This window comes from Haematobia irritans, chromosome 4 (assembly GCF_050003625.1).
Source record: "Haematobia irritans isolate KBUSLIRL chromosome 4, ASM5000362v1, whole genome shotgun sequence".
Classification (NCBI taxonomy): domain Eukaryota; kingdom Metazoa; phylum Arthropoda; class Insecta; order Diptera; family Muscidae; genus Haematobia; species Haematobia irritans.
This window is the reverse complement of record NC_134400.1, coordinates 12,261,338-12,283,789: the sequence shown is the minus strand read 5'-3', so window position 1 is coordinate 12,283,789 and position 22,452 is coordinate 12,261,338. Positions and strand designations below refer to the sequence as shown.

The 22,452-nt window shown below is 22.5% G+C and overlaps 1 protein-coding gene across 4 annotated transcripts; it reads left to right on the top strand.

Annotated features, from left to right (window-relative positions):
• The first annotated feature begins 1,049 nt into the window (after positions 1-1,049).
• On the top strand, positions 1,050-21,676 carry LOC142234994 (venom protease). 4 transcript variants are annotated; one of them, XM_075306212.1, is made up of 3 exons: positions 1,050-1,274; positions 6,439-7,294; positions 20,672-21,676. In XM_075306212.1, exons 2-3 carry the CDS (start codon positions 6,888-6,890, stop codon positions 21,441-21,443), a joined length of 1,179 nt encoding a protein of 392 aa, XP_075162327.1. In that variant the 5' UTR covers positions 1,050-1,274; positions 6,439-6,887; the 3' UTR covers positions 21,444-21,676. The 4 variants fall into 4 exon arrangements, with proteins under 4 accessions (XP_075162327.1, XP_075162326.1, XP_075162324.1 ...); XM_075306211.1 differs by having other exon boundaries at positions 6,399-7,294; XM_075306209.1 differs by having other exon boundaries at positions 6,394-7,294.
• The last annotated feature ends 776 nt before the right edge of the window (positions 21,677-22,452 follow it).

The following is a 22,452-nucleotide window of genomic DNA, read 5'->3' as shown; positions in this document are numbered from 1 at the left end:
TATTTGATTTATAATCAAAACTTTGTCAAAAATTTTATTTCTATAGAAAATTTTGTCAAAATTTAATTTCTAAAAAAAAATTCTGTCAAAATTTTATTTTTATTGAAAATTTTGTCAATATTTGATTTCTAATCAAAACTTTGTCAAAAATTTTATTTCTATAAAAAATTTCGTCAAAATTTTATTTCTGTAGAAAATTTTGTCAAAATTTTATTTCTGTAGAAAATTTTGTCAAAATTTTATTTCTGTAGAAAATTTTTGAATTATCTCTTAGTAGGAGAGGAATATTTTGTAAAATATACCAAAGTATCAAGAATTCTACCAATTTAGCGAACAGTAGAAAATCTACAATTTTTATTAGAATTATACCAACTGTGGCAATTGTGGTCAGGACCTAAAATATACGTGTCCTGTGCCAGTGTCCGTCATTATTATGTAGAAATAACAAGATACCTGGCTCCGTTTTCTTCTTGGCTCCCATCGATTTGCGGGAGTGTAGCTTAAGGAACATACTTGCCTTCAGCAGGACATCAGGTTGAATGTTTTAAACAATTCTAAAACGAAGAAGTTGAGAGAATTACTTTGAGGAATCACAATCCCTTCAACTCCTTCAACAACCAGATATTGGAATATAATCTAATCTCATATCAAATCTATGGTGAAGGGTATATGAAGAACTTCACCTTGCCGACCCGTTTCTTTATTGTATTTCAAGCCAAATGTAAACACTACACATGGATCGATGCCATTCGGAGGAGGAGGAGGGCGATGACAATATGCTATGTTACCCAAGGAATAACCTGTCAATGATTTCTAGGCATAGAACAAGTGTTCGCCATGAGTAGAGCAGTGCTGTAAGATCAATTACCAGAGAGACATGCGTATGCAGTTGGATAGCTCTGTCCAAGCTAACGTTTAGCATAACGTCTACGTTATAGCGGTTCATATGGCAGAGCTGATGATCTTCATGTGGCGCAGGCGCGCAGACGCATATAATCAGAAAATATTGTTGCCTTTATCAAAATCCATTCGAACGTTTAGTCATAAACGAAACTTTCGCGTGAACGGTAGATAATTTCCAGTCAAACGGCTCAATTTGTCATTAAAAGAGACCAAAAGAAACAAACAAAAAAAAGAAAACAAAAGAAGTTCTTAATCGAAATTTTCTCCTCACTATTGGGGGAATTGAATTTTGTCTCCAAACCAAAAAAAAAAAAACAACAAAAACAAATAAACGTTAACGTCCATAATTTCCCAAAGCGTATTCAAATCAGGTGGCTAGTGTGAAATTCTAAACGGCATAAATTAGCTCCAATAAACAAAAGAAGCCAATAGGGCTATCCCCAAAAAAAAAAAACAACAACAAAAATGTTAATGGAGTGAAACGAAGCATAGCCAATGGAGATTTTTGTGGAGTTGAAAACATTAAAATTGTTTTTTTCTAAATTAAAAAAAAATCCTATCTCTTAAGAAAGTAACAGATTGTTTTTTTTTTTTGGAAAAAAATCAAAATGTATTGCAAGCTAACGTTTGCCATATATAATTAAACCTGGCCCATTCTTCCTTCTATGACATTTTAGGAACGTGGATTTTTGTTTTTCAGAATGTAAAGGTCACATCCAAATATTTTTTTTAAATTAATAATTAACCATGCTTTCTTCGTGGAAATAAAATCAGAAACTTTAAATTCTTAAGAATGTAACAGAAAAAAATTCACATATAAAACTAAATACAATTAAAAAATCTTTAAACTAAAAACAAAAATTATCTTTTGAAGACGTGGAATTATAAATAAAAACTTCAAACTCTCTTAAAAAATATCAGAAAAAATAAAAAGTTTACAATATAAAATTTTGAGTAATTAAAAAACAATAAAAAAAAACTGCAAACAAGTTTTGACAAAATTTTTATATAAATATACTTTTGAAAGAATCTTCTATAAAAATAAAATTTTGACAAAATTTTCTAAAAAACTTAAATTTTGACAAAATTTTCTATAAAAATAAAATTTAAATTTTCTATAGAAAAAAAAATGTTGACAAATTTTCTATTAAAATAAATTTTTAACAAAATTTTCCATTAAAATAAAATTTTGACAAAATTTTCTATAAAAGTAAAATTTTGACAAAACTTTCAAATAAAATAAAATTTTGAAAAAATTTAATTTTTTTTAGAAAATTTCGAGAACATTTTTTATAAAAATAAAATCTTGACGAAAATTTTCTGTAAAAATAAACATTTGACGAAAATTTTCTGTAAAAAACAAGTTTTGACAAAAATTTTCTGTAAAAATAAAATTTTGACAAAATTTTCCATAAAAATAAAATTTTGACAAAATTTTCCACAAAAATAAAATTTTTAAAAAATTTTTGTATAAAACTAAAATTTTGACGAAAATTTCTATAAAAATAAAATTTTGAAAAAAAATTTCCTAAAAAAAATTTGAGTAATTAAAAAAAATTAAAAAAAAAACTCCAAACAAGTTTTGACAAAATTTTTATATAAATAAAATTTTGACAGGATCTTCTATACAAATAAAATTTTGACAAAATTTTCTAAACAAACTTAAATTTTGACAAAATTCTCTATAAAAATAAAATTTAAATTTTCTATAGAAATAAAATGTTAACAAAATTTTCTATTAAAATCAATTTTTAACAAAATTTTCTAATAAAATAAAATTTTGACAAAATTTTCTATAAAAGTAAAATATCGACAAAACTTTCTATTAAAATATAATTTTGACAAAATTCAATTTTTTTAGAAAATTTCGAGAAAATTTTTTATAAATATAAAATTTTGACGAAAATTTTCTGTAAAAATAAAATTTTGACGAAAACTTTCTGTAAAAATAAAATTTTGACGAAAATTTTCTGTAAAAATAAAATGTTGACGAAAATTTTCTGTAAAAATAAAATTTTGACAAAATTTTCCATAAAAATAAAATTTTGACAAAATTTTCCACAAAAATAAAATTTTTAAAAATTTTTGTATAAAAATAAAATTTTGACGAAAATTTCTATAAAAATAAAATGTTGACAAAATTTTTGTATAAAACTAAAATTTTGACAAAATTTTCTATAAAAATAAAATGTTGACGAAAATTTCTATAAAAAATTTTGAGTAATTAAAAAAATTTAAAAAAAAAACTCCAAACAAGTTTTGATATGTTTGATATAAATAAAATTTTGACAAAATCTTCTAGAAAAATAAAATTTTGACAAAATTTTCTATAAACTAAAATTTTGACAAAATTTTCTATAAAAATAAAATTTTAATTTTCTGTATAAATAAAATGTTGACAAAACTTTCTATTAACCTAAAATTTTGAGTTTGAAAGGATTTTCTATAGAAATAAAATGTTAACAAAATTTTCTTTAAAAATAAAATTTTGACAAAATTTTCTATAAAAATAAAATTTTGACAAAATTTTCTATAAAAATAAAATTTTGACAAAATTTTCTATAAAAATAAAATTTTGACAAAATTTCCTATACAAATAAAATGTTGACAAAATTTTCTATAAAAATAAAATTTTGATAACATTTTCTATAGAACTACAATTTTAACAAAATTTTCTTTAAAAATAAAATTTTGACGAAAATTTTCTGTAAAAATAAAACTTTGACGAAAATTTTCTGTAAAAACAAAATTTTAACAAAATTTATCTATAAAAATAAATTTTTGACGAAAATTTTTTGTAAAACTAAAATGTTGACAAAATTTTTGTATAAAACTTAAATCTTGACAAAATTTTCTATAAAAATAAAATTAAAAAAATAAAAAAACTCCAACCAAGTTTTGAAATTTTTATATAAATAAAATGATGACAGAATCTTATAAAAATAAAATTTTGACAAAATTTTCTATAAAACTACAATTTTGACAATATTTTCTATAAACATAAAATTTAAATATTCTATAGAAATAAAATGTTGACAAAATTTTCTATTAAAATAAATTTTTAACAAAATTGTCTACTAAAATAAAATTTTGATAAAATTTCCTATAAATGTAAAATTTTGACAAAACTTTCTATTAAAATAAAATTTTGGCAAAATTTAATTTTTTTAGAAAATTTCGAGAAAGTTTTTTATAAAAATAAAATTTTGACGAAAATTTTCTGTAAAAATAAAATTTTGACGAAAATTTTCTGTAAAAATAAAATTTTGCCAAAAATTTTCTGTAAAAATAAAGTTTTGACGAAATTTTTCTGTAAAAATAAAATTTTAACAAAATTTTCCATAAAAATAAAATTTTGACAAAATTTTCCATAAAAATAAAATGTTGACAAAATTTTTGTATAAAACAAAATTTTCTATAAAAAAAAATGTTGACGAAAATTTCTATAAAAATAAAATTTTGACAAAATTTTCTATAAACCTAAAATTTTGACAAAATTTTCTATAAAAATAAAATTTAAATTTTCTATAGAAATAAAATGTTGACAAAACTTTCTATTAAAATAAAATTTTGACAAAATTTAATTTTTTAGAAAATTTCGAGAAAATTTTTTATAAAAATAAAATTTTGACAAAATTTTCTATAAAAATAAAATTTTGACAAAATTTTCTATAGAAATAAAATCTTGACAAAATTTTCTATAGAAATAAAATTTTGACAACATTTTCTATACAAATAAAATTTTGACAAAATTTTCTATACAAAAAAGATGTTGCAACAATGTTTCTATAAAAATAAAATTTTGACAAAATCTTCTGTATAAATAAAAGTTTGAAAGGATTTTCTATAGAAATACAATTTTAACAAAATTTTCTTTAAAAATAAAATTTTGACAACATTTTCTATAAAAATAAAACTTAAAACTTTTAGAAAAGTAAAAAAACTAAAAAGCCTTTTTCAAGTAAACGAAAAATAATTACAAAAATAAATATTTTCTATTGAAATAAATTTTTAATAAAATTTTCTATTAAAATAAAATTTTTACCAAATGTTTCTATAAAAGTAAAAATTGGATAAAATTTTCTATTAAAATAAAATTTTGACAAAATGTATTTTTTTTAGAAAATTTCGAAAAAAAAATTTTATAAAAATAAAATTTTAACGAAAACTTTCTGTAAAAATAAAATTTTGACGAAAATTTTCTGTACAAATAAAATTTTGACAAAATTATCTAAAAAAATAAATTTTTGACGAAAATTTTCTGTAAAAATTTTGACAAAATTTTCCATAAAAATAACATTTGACAAAATTTTTGTATAAAACTTAAATTTTGACAAAATTTGTTATAAAAATAGAACTTTATTATAAAAAATAAAATGGTGACAAATTTTTTGTAAAAATAAAATTTTTATTAAAATAAAATTTTGATGAAAATTTCTATAAAAATAAAATTTTTACAAAATGTTTGTATAAAAATTAAATTTTAACAAAATTTGTGTATAACAATTAAATTTTGACAAAATTTTCTTTAAAAATGAAATTTCAACAACATTTTCTATAAAAATAAAATGTTGATAATAATAATAAATAAATACGTGAAATTAAAAAAAACTTGAAACTTTTAGAAAAGTAAAAAACTAAAAAGCGTTGTTGAAGTAAAAAAAAATAAGTACAAAACCAAAATTTAACCTTAATTTATAATTTCCTCCAAACTCTTAAAAAAAGTTATAGGAAAATAACAAACAAATCTAAAAATAAAAAATAAATCCGAAAATTAAAAAAAAAATAAATAAAAATAAAAAAATTATTAGGCATAAATAAAAAAATCTCTTAAGAAATCAAAATCAAAAAAAGATAAATAATAATGCTCCGAAAATTAAAAAAAAAAACTCCCAAGTAAGAAAAATAAATTATTAATTTTTAACAATTAAACATCAAGGTATAAATAATTAGCCTTGATTCATTTTTCGTTTCATTTTTCTTACTGAAACAATTTGGAAATGTGGATAAAAAGAAATGAACTCAAAAAAAATTTTAATTTAAAAATTTTCGAAACAAGCAAATCTGAAATTTTTCACTTTTCCTTCTAGGACATTAAAAAAAATACGAAGTAATAAACAAAATTATAAATGTTTAACAATTAAATCTCAAGCTAACATTAGCCATAAACAACTAAAATAATTTTTTTTCTTTCTGGGGTAATACCAAAAAATTTGTAATTTCATACTTTTTATTTAAAAGCAGAAATATTCAAGCAGAAATATTAAAAAAAATTAAGCTTAATAATTTTTTTCTTCTTGATCACATAGACTAAAAAATAAAAATCAAATTACAATCAAATCCCAAGCAAGCATTAAGCATAAATATTAAAAAGTGGAATTGAAAAAAACTGCAAACTCTTAAAAAAGTAAAAAAAAATAACAAACGAATTAAAAAAAAATTAAAAAAAAAACTCCAAACTCATAAGAAAGTAGCCGATTTTTTTTTCAGAAAAGTTTTATCATCAAAACTCAGGCAAACATTAAATATAAATAGTGAACCTTTGTAGGACATCTTGGAAACGTGGAATTGAGAAACAAACTCTAAAAAAACAACAGAAAAAAATTAAAAATTTTAACAAGCAAATCTAAAAACAAAAAAACTCCAAAGTATAACAAACCGAAAGTTAAAAAAAAAAAAATTACAAAAAAATCTGAAACCAAAAAAAAATTAAAAACTTCAAATTTTTGGGAAAAAAACAAATAAAAGGCAAAAAAATCAAACAACTAATAAAAATAAAATCTCAAACAAATATAAGACCTAAATAAGTAGCCTGCTACATAGAGGAGAGCTTTAACTCTCAATTATCAAATCATCTAATAGCAATCGTTTTGGTCAAAATCATTGTTGCATGCCATAGATCCATGAGATTTGTCTTCCCCAACTCGGAAAAGAGAATATCCTTTGATCACCACTAAACTAACATCTGCATATTTGCTTGCAAAATGGCCAATTTCAAACAAATTGTGCATTATTTAATAGCTTCCTGTATGGTCATAACAATTATGCCTATTCTCTTAGTATCTAATGCAGAGGCAGCCTCTGCCTCCTCTTTGGATTCAACGGCCAGTTTATCGATTAGCCCGGGAAAATATCATCATCGATATGATTCACCAGAGGCCATAGCAACCACCACCAATAACCAGAAAACTTTCAAAAAATCATATGGTGTTGCTGCCAAAGGCCTTAATATGATGTCAGCAATTTCATCACGACAAAATCCGATTAAGAATTGGCTTGGAGCATTTAATCGAAATCATACAGGGCCCCAAGTGACAGGTGGTTTTGGTAGCCCGTCAGGTAGTGGGCATATAGCAAATGATGCAGTGCAACAACATACATGTTCTTGCAGGTAAGAAAAGTAGATAATGATAAATGTTTAAGAACAAAAAAGCAATAAAAATACCCGAGGATGGTCCAATAAGTCTTTAGCCTTAGTCTTCCAATTTTCTACAGAAATAAAATTTTGACAAAAATTTTTATAGAAATACAATTTTGAAAAAATTTTTCCATAAACATAAATTTAAAAAAAAATTTTCTATAGAAATAAAATTGTGAGAAATTTTTCTATATAAATAAATATTTGACAAAATTGTTTACAGAAATAAAACTTAGCAAACATTTTCTATAGAAATAAAATTTTGATAACATATTCTGTAGAAATAAAATTTTGAAAAAATTTTCTATAGAAACAAAATTTTGAAAAAATTTTTCTATAGATATAAAATTCTGACAAAATTTTCAACAGAAATAAAAGTTTTTTTTTCTATAGAAAAAAAAAATTTTTGACAAAACTTTCTATAGAAATAAAACTTGACAAAATTTTCTATAGAAATAAAATTTTGACAAAATTTTCTATAGAAATAAAATTTTGACAAAATTTTCTATAGAAAAAAAAAATTGACAAAATTTTCTATAAAAATAAAACTTCGATAAAATTTTCTTTTGAAATAAAATTTTGCTAAAATTTTTTATAGAAATAATAATTTTGAGAAAATTTTCTATAGAAATAAAAATTTTTATATATATATATAATTTTGTGAAAATTTTCTATAGAAATAACCTTTTGTGAAAATTTTCAATAGAAATAAAATTTTAACAAAATTTTCTATCGAAGTAAAATTTTGAGACAAATTTTTGTTAAATAAAATTTTGAGAAAAATTTTTGTTAAAAAATTATGGAAAAATTTTCCATGGGAATAAAATTTTGAAAAAATTTTCTATAGGAATAAAATTTTGACAAAATTTTCTATAGAAATTAAATTTTGCCAAAATTTTCTATGGAAATAATATTTTGACAAAATTTTCTAAGAAATAAAATTTTGACAAGATATTCTATAGAAATAAAATTTTGACAAAATTTTCTATAGAAATAAAGTTCTGACAAAATTTTCCATAGAAATAAAATTTTGAAAAAATTTTCTATAGAAATTAAATTTTGCCAAACTTTTCTATGGAAATAAAATTTTGCCAAAATTTTCTATGGAAGTAATATTTTGACAAAATTTTCTAAGAAATAAAATTTTGTGAAAATTTTCCATAGAAATAAAATTTTGCCAAAATTTTCTATAGAAATAAAATTTTGACAAAATTTTATATCGAAATAAAATTGTGACAAAATTTTGTATAGAAAAAAATTTTGCTAAGATTTTCTATAGAAATAAAACTTTTGAGAAAATTTTTTTATAGAAATAAAATTTTGCGAACATTTTTTATAGAAATAAAATTTTTTGAAAATTTTCTATAGCAATAAAATGTTGAGAAAATTTTCTATAGAAATAAAATTTTAACAAAATTTTCGATAGAAATAAAATGTGAAAATTTTCTATAGAAATAAAATTTTAACAAAATTTTCAATAGAAATAAAATTTTGACAATTTTTTGTTAAATAAAATTTTGAGAAAATTTTCTATAGAAATAAAATTTTGACAAAATATTCTATAGAAATAACATTTTGACAAAATTTTCTATAGACATAACATTTTGACAAAATATTCTATAGAAATAAAATTTTGGCAAAATTTTCGATAGAAATAAAGTTCTGACAAAATTTTCTATAGAAATAAACTTGTGACAAAATTTTCTATAAAAAATAAGATTTTGACAAAATTTTCTATAGAAATAAAACTTTGCTAAAATTTTCTTTAGAAATAAAATTTTGCTAAAATTTTTTATAGAAATAAAAATTTTGATAAAATTTTCTATATAAATAAAATTTTGTGAAATTTTTTATAGAAATATAATTTTGTGAAAAGTTTTTTATAGAAATAAAATTTTGTGAAAATTTTCTATAGAAATAACATTTTGACAAAATTTTCTATAGAAATAAAACTTTGCTAAAATTTCTTATAGAAAAACAAAAATTTTGCTAAGATTTTCTATAGAAATAAAAATTTTGAGAAAATTTTTAATAGAATATAATTTTTTGAACATTTTCTATAGAAATAAACAAACAAAATTTAACAAAATTTTCGATAGAAATAAAATTTTGACAATTTTTTGTTAAATAACATTTTGAGAAAATTTTCTATAGAAATAAAATTTTGACAAAATTTTCTATAGAAATAAAAATTTTGACAACATTTTCTATAGACATAACATTTTGACAAAATTTTATAGAGAAATAAAATTTTGACAAAATATTCTATAGAAATAAAATTTTGACAAAATTTTCTATAGAAATAAAATTTTTGCAACATTTTCTTAGACGTAACATTTTGACAAAATTTTCTATAGAAATTAAATTTTGCCAAAATTTTCTATGGAAATAAAATTTTGACAAAATTTTCTATAGACATAACATTTTGACAAAATTTTATATAGAAATAAAATTTTGACAAAATATTCTATAGAAATAAAAATTTGACAAAATTTTCTATAGAAATAAAGTTCTGACAAAATTTTCTATAGAAATAAAATTTTGACAAAATTTTCTATAGAAATTAAATTTTGCCAAAATTTTCTATGGAAATAATATTTTGACAAAATTTTCTAAGAAATAAAATTTTGTGAAAATTTTCCATAGATATAAAATGTTGCCAAAATTTTCTATAGAAATAAAATTTTGACAAAATTTTATATCGAAATAAAATTTTGACAAAATTTTGTATAGAAAAAAAAAATTTGCTAAGATTTCCTATAGAAATAAAACTTTTGAGAAAATTTTTTATAGAAATAAAATTTTGCGAACATTTTTTATAGAAATAAAATTTTTTGAAAATTTTCTATAGCAATAAAATGTTGTGAAAATTTTCTATAGAAATAAAATTTTAACAAAATTTTCGATAGAAATAAAATGTGAACATTTTCTATAGAAATAAAATTTTAACAAAATTTTCGATAGAAATAAAATTTTGACATGTTTTTATTAAATAAAATTTTGAGAAAATTTTCTATAGAAATAAAATTTTGACAAAATTTTCTATAGAAATAAAAATTTTGACAACATTTGCTGTAGACGTAACATTGTGACAAAATTTTATATAGAAATAAAATTTTGACAAAATATTCTATAGAAATAACATTTTGACAAAATTTTATATAGAAATAAAATTTTGACAAAATATTCTATAGAAATAAAATTTTGGCAAAATTTTCGATAGAAATAAAGTTCTGACAAAATTTTCTATAGAAATAAAATTTTGACAAAATTTTATATAGAAATAAAATCTTGACAAAATATTCTATAGAAATAAAATTTTGACAAAATTTTCTATAGAAATAAAATTTTGACAAAATTTTCTATAGAAATAAACTTGTGACAAAATTTTCTATAAAAAATAAAATTTTGACAAAATTTTTCTATAGAAATAAAATTTTGCTAAAAATTTTAACAAAATTTTCTATAGAAATAATATTTTGACAAAATTTTCTAGAGAAATAAAATTTTGACAAAATTTTCTAGAAAAATAAAATTTGGGAAAGTTTTCTATAGAAATAAAATTTTCTCTTGAAATAAAATTTTCACAAAATTGTTCCCCATGTTCAATCCTTAAAAAATCTCTTTAAGAAATCTTAAAATGTTATTATGTTTTTTTTTTGTTTTTGTTAAAAAAAAATAAAAATAAATGTATGCCATGTAAATGGGCATACCAACTATAAATACACCTTTTACCCAGTTTATGTGTGATGCATATTAAAAAGCCCCCAAAATTGATAACAGCAACAATAAAAACTGATGGAATATTAATCCACAGGTGGGTAGTTATTTGGTTAGGTTATTTTGATGTGCTCAATGATGGGTGTCACGCACCTACATCACCTAGGGGCACCAACCGCAAATATCGTAACTGAAATTCAATTTCAATTTGAAAGCCCAGAAATTGAGTCGTCACTCATGTACATCAATGGGATATCAATCACGAACAATTTTTGTTTTATGCCGTGGGAGAAAGGGGTGCCCTCAAATCAAAGCTCTGATTTTTTGCTACATTTACGTGATTCGCAATATCACATTGCATAGGTACTGACAATAAAATTTTGCCAAAATTTTCTATGGAAGTAATATTTTGACAAAATTTTCTAAGAAATAAAATTTTGTGAAAATTTTCCATAGAAATAAAATTTTGCCAAAATTTTCTATAGAAATAAAATTTTGACAAAATTTTATATCGAAATAAAATTGTGACAAAATTTTGTATAGAAAAAAATTTTGCTAAGATTTTCTATAGAAATAAAACTTTTGAGAAAATTTTTTTATAGAAATAAAATTTTGCGAACATTTTTTATAGAAATAAAATTTTTTGAAAATTTTCTATAGCAATAAAATGTTGAGAAAATTTTCTATAGAAATAAAATTTTAACAAAATTTTCGATAGAAATAAAATGTGAAAATTTTCTATAGAAATAAAATTTTAACAAAATTTTCAATAGAAATAAAATTTTGACAATTTTTTGTTAAATAAAATTTTGAGAAAATTTTCTATAGAAATAAAATTTTGACAAAATATTCTATAGAAATAACATTTTGACAAAATTTTCTATAGACATAACATTTTGACAAAATATTCTATAGAAATAAAATTTTGACAAAATATTCTATAGAAATAAAATTTTGGCAAAATTTTCGATAGAAATAAAGTTCTGACAAAATTTTCTATAGAAATAAACTTGTGACAAAATTTTCTATAAAAAATAAGATTTTGACAAAATTTTCTATAGAAATAAAACTTTGCTAAAATTTTCTTTAGAAATAAAATTTTGCTAAAATTTTTTATAGAAATAAAAATTTTGATAAAATTTTCTATATAAATAAAATTTTGTGAAATTTTTTATAGAAATATAATTTTGTGAAAAGTTTTTTATAGAAATAAAATTTTGTAAAAATTTTCTATAGAAATAACATTTTGACAAAATTTTCTATAGAAATAAAACTTTGCTAAAATTTCTTATAGAAAAACAAAAATTTTGCTAAGATTTTCTATAGAAATAAAAATTTTGAGAAAATTTTTAATAGAATATAATTTTTTGAACATTTTCTATAGAAATAAACAAACAAAATTTAACAAAATTTTCGATAGAAATAAAATTTTGACAATTTTTTGTTAAATAACATTTTGAGAAAATTTTCTATAGAAATAAAATTTTGACACAATTTTCTATAGAAATAAAAATTTTGACAACATTTTCTATAGACATAACATTTTGACAAAATTTTATAGAGAAATAAAATTTTGACAAAATATTCTATAGAAATAAAATTTTGACAAAATTTTCTATAGAAATAAAAATTTTGGCAACATTTTCTTAGACGTAACATTTTGACAAAATTTTCTATAGAAATTAAATTTTGCCAAAATTTTCTATGGAAATAAAATTTTGACAAAATTTTCTATAGACATAACATTTTGACAAAATTTTATATAGAAATAAAATTTTGACAAAATATTCTATAGAAATAAAAATTTGACAAAATTTTCTATAGAAATAAAGTTCTGACAAAATTTTCTATAGAAATAAAATTTTGACAAAATTTTCTATAGAAATTAAATTTTGCCAAAATTTTCTATGGAAATAAAATTTTGCCAAAATTTTCTAAGAAATAAAATTTTGTGAAAATTTTCCATAGATATAAAATGTTGCCAAAATTTTCTATAGAAATAAAATTTTGACAAAATTTTATATCGAAATAAAATTTTGACAAAATTTTGTATAGAAAAAAAAATTTGCTAAGATTTTCTATAGAAATAAAACTTTTGAGAAAATTTTTTATAGAAATAAAATTTTGCGAACATTTTTTATAGAAATAAAATTTTTTGAAAATTTTCTATAGCAATAAAATGTTGTGAAAATTTTCTATAGAAATAAAATTTTAACAAAATTTTCGATAGCAATAAAATGTGAACATTTTCTATAGAAATAAAATTTTAACAAAATTTTCGATAGCAATAAAATGTGAACATTTTCTATAGAAATAAAATTTTAACAAAATTTTCGATAGAAATAAAATTTTGACATGTTTTTGTTAAATAAAATTTTGAGAAAATTTTCTATAGAAATAAAATTTTGACAAAATTTTCTATAGAAATAAAAATTTTGACAACATTTGCTGTAGACGTAACATTGTGACAAAATTTTATATAGAAATAAAATTTTGACAAAATATTCTATAGAAATAACATTTTGACAAAATTTTATATAGAAATAAAATTTTGACAAAATATTCTATAGAAATAAAATTTTGGCAAAATTTTCGATAGAAATAAAGTTCTGACAAAATTTTCTATAGAAATAAAATTTTGACAAAATTTTATATAGAAATAAAATCTTGACAAAATATTCTATAGAAATAAAATTTTGACAAAATTTTCTATAGAAATAAAATTTTGACAAAATTTTCTATAGAAATAAACTTGTGACAAAATTTTCTATAAAAAATAAAATTTTGACAAAATTTTTCTATAGAAATAAAATTTTGCTAAAAATTTTAACAACATTTTCTATAGAAATAATATTTTGACAAAATTTTCTAGAGAAATAAAATTTTGACAAAATTTTCTAGAAAAATAAAATTTGGGAAAGTTTTCTATAGAAATAAAATTTTCTCTTGAAATAAAATTTTCACAAAATTGTTCCCCATGTTCAATCCTTAAAAAATCTCTTTAAGAAATCTTAAAATGTTATTATGTTTTTTTTTTTTGTTTTTGTTAAAAAAAAATAAAAATAAATGTATGCCATGTAAATGGGCATACCAACTATAAATACACCTTTTACCCAGTTTATGTGTGATGCATATTAAAAAGCCCCCAAAATTGATAACAGCAACAATAAAAACTGATGGAATATTAATCCACAGGTGGGTAGTTATTTGGTTAGGTTATTTTGATGTGCTCAATGATGGGTGTCACGCACCTACATCACCTAGGGGCACCAACCGCAAATATCGTAACTGAAATTCAATTTCAATTTGAAAGCCCAGAAATTGAGTCGTCACTCATGTACATCAATGGGATATCAATCACGAACAATTTTTGTTTTATGCCGTGGGAGAAAGGGGTGCCCTCAAATCAAAGCTCTGATTTTTTGCTACATTTACGTGATTCGCAATATCACATTGCATAGGTACTGACAATAAAAAAACCATTCACCATCATTGACCTTAAAAAATTCCTGGAAATTTATGGAGAAAGACCACAATGATAAAAACAAAATATCACCGTTTAAACTTTCGTAACAGGTTTTTAACGTTGACTCTTCCTTGGATTTTTATTTCTTCTTTTTGATTTTTTATTTATTTTTATAAATTTAATTGCAAGGAATTGGGGCCATTTTGTATAAAGAAGCCTGTATGGCATCATCTCAATGGAATTTTCTCCTTTAACGCAATTCACTCGTTATTCCAGTATCCAATGTTCTTGCCTTCCTGTTGGGATCGTGTCATTTTAGGCGATAAACAGGTCATAAATATTTATATGTGCGAATTGAGAAGCAAAACAACACGAGGGTCGGGCTAAAAGTTTAAAGTCGGCTTTTTCATCGAAAAGTCAGTTTTTCTAATTTTGAACAGAACTAATTTAAATTTAAAAAATCGAAATCATTTTTTTTTTTAATTTATAAAAAATTTTACAAAAATCGAAATCGATGTTTTCAATTAAAAAAAAATTGGTAGAATCTACATTTGCAAAACTCCAAAAGTCTAAAGTCAATTTTTTAAACTATAAAACAATGGAAAATTCGATTTTTCCTATTATTTTTTTTTTGGTAGAGTCTAAATTTGCAAAACTCTAAAAGTCTAAATTCGTTTTTTGTAAATTAAAATTCGGATTTTTTAAAGATACTAGCGACAATTCATCGAAAATGCTAGAACTCTTGGCCTTGTCTTGAGTTTTCTAGATAAGAAACTTGAATTGTCTCGTACCTCGTATGGTGGGCTTTATCTACCGGCGACAGGTATTTCCTTTATTTTGTAGTATTTTATGATCCAGTTGTGGTGATGTTCTTGTTTTTTGTGTACCATGATTCTTGGCATGATTACATAAATAGACAACATAACTGTCATCTGCAAAAGCATCTATTGAAAGTTATGCAAGACTTTCGAGAAGGCATCACCACCAACCAACATAGAAACACTCCCAACAACATCTTTTTCTGGAGACGACGACAATTTTACTGGTTGTAGGAAACAAGTTAGAAAGAGTTAAAGTTTTTAGGTTGGGGGCATTAAGACGACTACCTTAGACCCTAAATCAACAGTGCGCTGAATCACTGTTACAGTGGTGAGATAGTATTGTCCATCACCATAAATGCCAACCAAATGTAATGGTGAAAAACAGCAACAATTTAATATAACCAAATTCACCTTTGTGATCATTTCTACTAAAGAGTAATATTCATTCATACTCTCTTACTCTCTTCCAATATACGTATTATTTGAATTGTATACATGAGACCAACACTATGTGGTGGCTCTCTCTCACACAAAGAAAGAATCAAAATTTTGGGATATATATTTCGTTAAGTTTCATGAAATTTTATGAAACATTATTAAAATATTATCACATCCAATAACGAAAACAATATATAGGGTGGCTGATATGTATTGTAAACTACCAAACAACTGAATTCTATTTTGTAAATATTTTATTTCTATAGAAAATTTTGTTAGAATTTTGTTTCTATAGAAATTTTTGTCAAAATTTTATTTCTACAGAAAATTTAGTCAAAATTTTAATCCTATAGAAAATTTTGTTAGTACTTTATTTCTATAGAAAATTTGTCAACATTTTATTTCTATAAAAAATTTTGTCAAAATTTTATTTCTATAGAAAATTTTATCAAAATTTTATTTCTATAGAAAATTTTATCAAAATTTTATTTCTATAGAAAATTTGTCAAAATTTTATTTCTATAGAAAATTTTAACAAAATTTTATTTCTATAGAAAATTTTATCAAAATTTTATTTCTATAGAAAATTTTGTTAAAATTTTATTTCTATGAAAAATTTTGTCGAAACCTTATTTTTATATAAAATTTATGAAGTATTTCCGATATTTTTGATTTTGAACCATAAAATTAAAAAAACGAAAAAAAAAATCGCTGTAGTTTGTTGCATTACATATAGACCAATCTGAATTTTTGCCCAGCCACCGTAAATGCCAGCCCCTTTGTAATGATGAAAAAGAGTCGCAATTTAATAATTGTACGATACTCGTAAATTCTCCATCGTGGTCATTAATAAGTCGATGTGGGATGCTCTCTAACGCAGAGAGAAACCCGGTAGTATACGATATATTGCGTTAATTTTCATGAATCTTATGAAAAAGTCCTTATACATTATTAAAAAAAATGCTTAATTTAATAACTATTTACGAGAAGAATATATTATAAATAATTTAAATTTATAAAAATGCAAAGATTTTTGTAAACACTCATATTTTATTTTATTTTATTGTTGTCTTTTTTTTTTGTAGTCTTATGCTATGGTCACACTGAGCAAATATTTGACAGAAATCAAAAAAGAATCCGTCGCTACAGTCACACCAGCTAACATTTTTAGCTCATATTGGATATATAGCATCATGGTATGATTATTTTCCAAAAACGGTATCCAGATATTCGGAAACTGATTCTGGAAAAATGTTTGACACTCATTTTGGTCAAATATATGCCTAGTGTGACCATAGCCTTAGTCTGTTTTATGGGATTACAACGGAATTAGTGTAGGATCAGAGACGTATCAAAACAATTTAACAAGATGACAATTTAACAAAGAAATTATAAATTCATTTTACAATATATACCCACCAAGGCTTAACCAAATTGTGCCTCTCTATATCTCTTTAAGATTCTCTATTAGACATTCTCTTTAACATTAACATCTCAGTGTCTCTGAGTGAACTTATGCAACATTGTTACCACTGTTCTGGTTTTTATTTTTGGTATTGCTTTGAAAACTCGATTTCTGCATTTCTAGTATCACCCCCTCCCCTTTACCGCACAAACTAACCAAATATGGCACATTGGCAGCATTGATGAATCTTCATGTTCGTATGTGTTCATGTGTGCGAGAGTGAGTGTGGCAAACATGGGTGCGTGTAATGTTAGAGATATTGTATGGCATCTCCACAATTATGTGAATACCAGCACCTATTAATGCCGCTTAATTTCCTCTGCTCAGCAGCAGCAGCGTCAGCAGCATTTCTGATGTCGTTCTTGCCGTTTTGTGGGCCATCATTACATTGGCAATGGATGGTCTACTTTAAGCCATGATTATTACACAACACAAGCAATTGATTGTAAACATCCATTGCATACAACAAGCGTTGTGCTCCTCCCCCATATCGTTTCCCCTCATCACTTGAGGTAGATTTAGTGAGGCGGACAATTTTACTTTGATGAAAATCATTCGAATGATTCTAATGCTCAAATTACAAAAACGGGACAATTATTTTTTTTGCCTTCGAGTCATTGCAAGCATACACATACACAAGCATAAATCTGCAAGTGAGAAAAGGTGTAATATCTATGTGAATGGGTATATCGATAAGAATTTAATCGTTGATCGATTTTTTTTGGCAACCAAGTTAAAGATCTTTGAATAGATTTAAAGGTTCTACTATAGAATTTATTTTTATACACTAATCTTCTAAATGTTCAAGAGGGAATTTTCTCCGGGAAAATGTGCCTTTCCTGGTTCTAACAGTCACATTTATCAACTCAGAATCATCTTTCTAGACTATGTGCGTCCATCCATAAATGATTTACTATTTTCGCTATATACAAATGGGCGTATTTAAATATAGACCATATTCAAAATATTATTTAGATAGATTGTTTATGACAAAATATGTCTTCGACAAAATATTTATTGACAATGTTTGTTCTTTTAGATGTATTCTCTGTAAAGATCTATGAATTTTGTAAAAACGAAATTTGGACGACTGCCAATTTGAATGTGTGATTACGCATGGATACAGTAAAGTCTTGAATAAAGCAAATACGGAAACAAACACAAAATGACCCGATTTAAAAGTTACATTTGACAAAAATTTCTATAGAAATAAAATATTGACAAAATTTTCTATTGAAATAAAATGTTGACTAAATATTCTAAAGAAATAAAATTTTGGCAAAATTTTCTATTGAAATAAAATTATGCCAAATTTTCTATTGAAATAAAATTTTGCCAAAATTTTCTATTGAAATCAAAATTTGACAAAATTTTCTATAGATATAAAATTTTAACAAAATTTTCGATAGAAAAAAAATTTTGACAAAATTTTCTACCGAAATAAAATTTTGACAAAATTTTCTATAGAAATAAAATTTTGATAAAACGTTATACGTAAATAAAATTTTGCCAAAATTTTCTATTGAAATAAAAATTTGACAAAATTTTCTATAGATATAAAATTTTAACAAAATTTTCTAAAGAAATATAAATTGACAAAATTTTCTAAAGAAATATAAATTGACAAAATTTTCTATAGAAATTAAATTTTGGCAAAATTTTCTATTGAAACAAAATTTTTAATAAATTTTCTATAGAAATAAAACTTTGACAACATTTTCTGTAGAAATGAAATTTTAATAAAATTTTCTACTGAAATAAAATTATGCCAAATTTTTCTATTGAAATAAAATTTTGCCAAAATTTTCTATTGAAATAAAAATTGAACAAATTTTTCTATAGACATAAAATTTTGACAAAATTTTCTAAAGAAATACAATGTTAAAAAAATTTTCTATGGAAATAAAATTTTGATAAAATGGAAGGAATAGGAGAGGAATAAAATCAAAAATTTATTTCTATAGACAATTTTTTCATAATTTTATATCTATAAAAAATTTTGTCACAATTTTATTTCTATAGAAACTTTTCTTAAAATTGTATTTCTATAAAAAACTTTGCCAATATTTTATTTTTACAGAAAATTTTGCCAAAATTTTATATCTATAGGAAATTTTGTCAAAATTGTATTTCGGTGGAAAAATTTGTCAAAATTTTATTTCGGTGGAAAAATTTGTCAAAATTTTATTTCGTCGGAAAATTTTATCAAAATTTTATTTCGGTGGAAAATTTTGTCAAAATTTTATTTCTATAAAAACTTTGCCAATATTTTATTTTTACAGAAAATTTTGCCAACATTTTATTTCTATAGAATATTTTGTCAAAATTGTATTTTCGGTGGAAAAATTTGTCAAAATTTTATTTCGGTGGAAAATTTTGTCAAAATTTTATTTCGGTGGAAAATTTTGTCAAATTTTATTTCGGTGGAAAATTTTGTCAAAATTTTATTTCAGTAGAAAATTTCTATAGAAAATTTTGTTAAAATTTTATTTCTATAGAAAATTTTGTCAAAATTTTATATCTATTGAAAATTTTGTCAAAATTTTTTATAGAAATAAAATAAATAAAAAATTTTATTTCTATGGAAACTTTTGTCAAAATTTTATTTCTATGGAAAATTTCGTCAACATTTTATTTCTGTAGAAAATTTTATTAAAGTTTTATTTCTATAGAAAATTTTGTCAAAATTTTATTCCTAGAAAAAATTTTGTCACAATTTTATTTCTATGGGAATTTTCACAAAATTTTGTAAAATTTTGTAATTTTTTTTTTCTATAGAAAATTTTGTCAAAATTTTATTTACGTATAACGTTTTATCAAAATTTTATTTCGGTAGAAAATTTTGTCAAAATTTTATTTCTATAGAAAATTTTGTCAAAATTTTATTTCTATAGAAAATTTGGTCAAAATTTGATTTCTATAGAAAATTTTGTCAAAATTTTATTTACGTATAACGTTTTATCAAAATTTTATTTCGGTAGAAAATTTTGTCAAAATTTTTTTCTATAGCAAATTTGGTCAAAATTTGATTTCTATAGAAAATTTTGTCAAAATTTTATTTCTATAGAAAATTTTGTCAAAATTTTATTTCTATAGAAAATATTGTCAAAATTGTATTTCTATAGAAAATTTTGTCGTATGGTACAGGCATTGTCATATTTTATTTTGTTTTCAATTTCGTATTTATCAAGGCCTATCGGTATTCTATATTTAATTACTTGTTTCCATTAATGAACTCACCACATACGCGGCGAATTGCCGCCACTAATGAACAAAAACAAAAAAAAAACACGTTTACATAAATATTCAATTATGACAAACTTTTCGAAGATTTTACGGCATCCAAAATGTATTTTTAATCCACAAACACACACACACACACACATTTTGAGAAAACTAATGGATTCACCTTTGGATCTTCATCTCTGAAATCTTTACAGATGCGGTGAACGCAACGATGAATCTCGTATTGTTGGCGGAACCACAACAGGTGTCAGTGAATATCCATGGATGGCCCGTTTGAGTTATTTCAATCGTTTCTATTGTGGTGGGACCCTCATCAACGATCGTTATGTGCTGACAGCGGCCCATTGTGTCAAAGGATTTATGTGGTTCATGATCAAGGTCACATTTGGTGAACACGACAGATGCAATGACAAAGAGCGCCCCGAGACCCGGTTCGTATTGCGGGCCTTTACACAGAAATTCAGTTTCTCGAATTTCGACAATGACATAGCTCTATTGCGTTTGAATGATCGCGTACCAATAACCAGTTTCATTCGGCCCATATGTTTGCCACGACCCGAAGAGAGAAATGATTTATTTGTGGGCACCAAGGGTATAGCAACTGGCTGGGGTACCCTAAAGGAGGATGGTAAACCCTCGTGTTTGCTGCAAGAGGTCGAAGTACCTGTCTTGGAAAATGATGTCTGTGTGGCCCAGACCAATTATACGCAGAAAATGATAACGAAGAATATGATGTGTGCCGGTTATCCCGGCACCGGGGTACGTGACAGTTGTCAAGGTGACTCTGGCGGCCCTTTGGTGCGTCTAAGGCCCGATGACAAACGCTATGAACAAATTGGCATTGTCTCGTGGGGCAATGGTTGTGCCCGACCCGATTATCCAGGTGTCTATACTCGTGTAACGAAATATTTGGATTGGATTACAGAAAATTCTCGTGATGGCTGTTTTTGCGATGAGGAATATTAGAATTTTCCGATACCTTAGAATTTTCTAATGTCAATCAAAAATTTTAAAATTAAAAATCATTTTTTCTTGTATTAAGCCATAAGATTAATTAAGTGCACATTTTTTGCCGAATATTAAGTAAAATTTGACTAAGCAGAGAAATATTAGTAATAGTCGATGAAAATGTTTCTTTTTTTGAATTTTTTATTTAAAGAAATTTAATTTGAAATAAAAATTAATTTATATTTATAGAAGATATTGGAAAATGATATTTGAGTTTGAAGGTAAGGACCCGAAAAAAAAATTTTACAAAGTTTTCTCTAGCAATAAAATTTTTGGGAAAATTTAATATTGAAATACAATTTTGGGAAAATTTAATATTGAAATAAAATTTTGGGAAAATTTTCTATAAAACTAAAATTTTGGGAAAATTTTCTATAAAAAAATTTTGATAAAAATTTTCTATAGAAATAATATTTGTAGAAAATATTTTTATAGAAATAAAGTTTTAAGAAATTTTTCTATAGAAATAAAATTATGAGCAAATTTTTTATAGAATTACAATTTTGAGAAAATTTTCTATCAAAAATAAAATTTTGACAAAATTTTCTATAGAAATAAAATTTTGAGAAAATTTTCTATAAAAATAAAATTAAAAAAAATCTATAGAAATAAAAAAATTTGGCAAAATTTTCTATAGAAATACAATTTTGACAAAATTTTCTATAGAAATAAAATTTTGATAATATTTTCTATAGAAATAAAAATTTGATAAAATTTTCTATGGAAATAAAATTCTGAGAAATTTTTCGATAGATATGAAATTTTGAGAAATTTAAAAAAAAAATAACATTTTTGAGAAAATTTTCTATAGAAATAAAATTTTGAAAAAATATATAGCAATACATTTTGATAACATTTTCTAAAGAAATAAGATATTGAAAAAATTTTCTGTGGAAATAAAATTTTGACATAATTTTCTATAGAAATAAAATTTTGACAAAATTTTCTATACAAATCCAACAAAAAT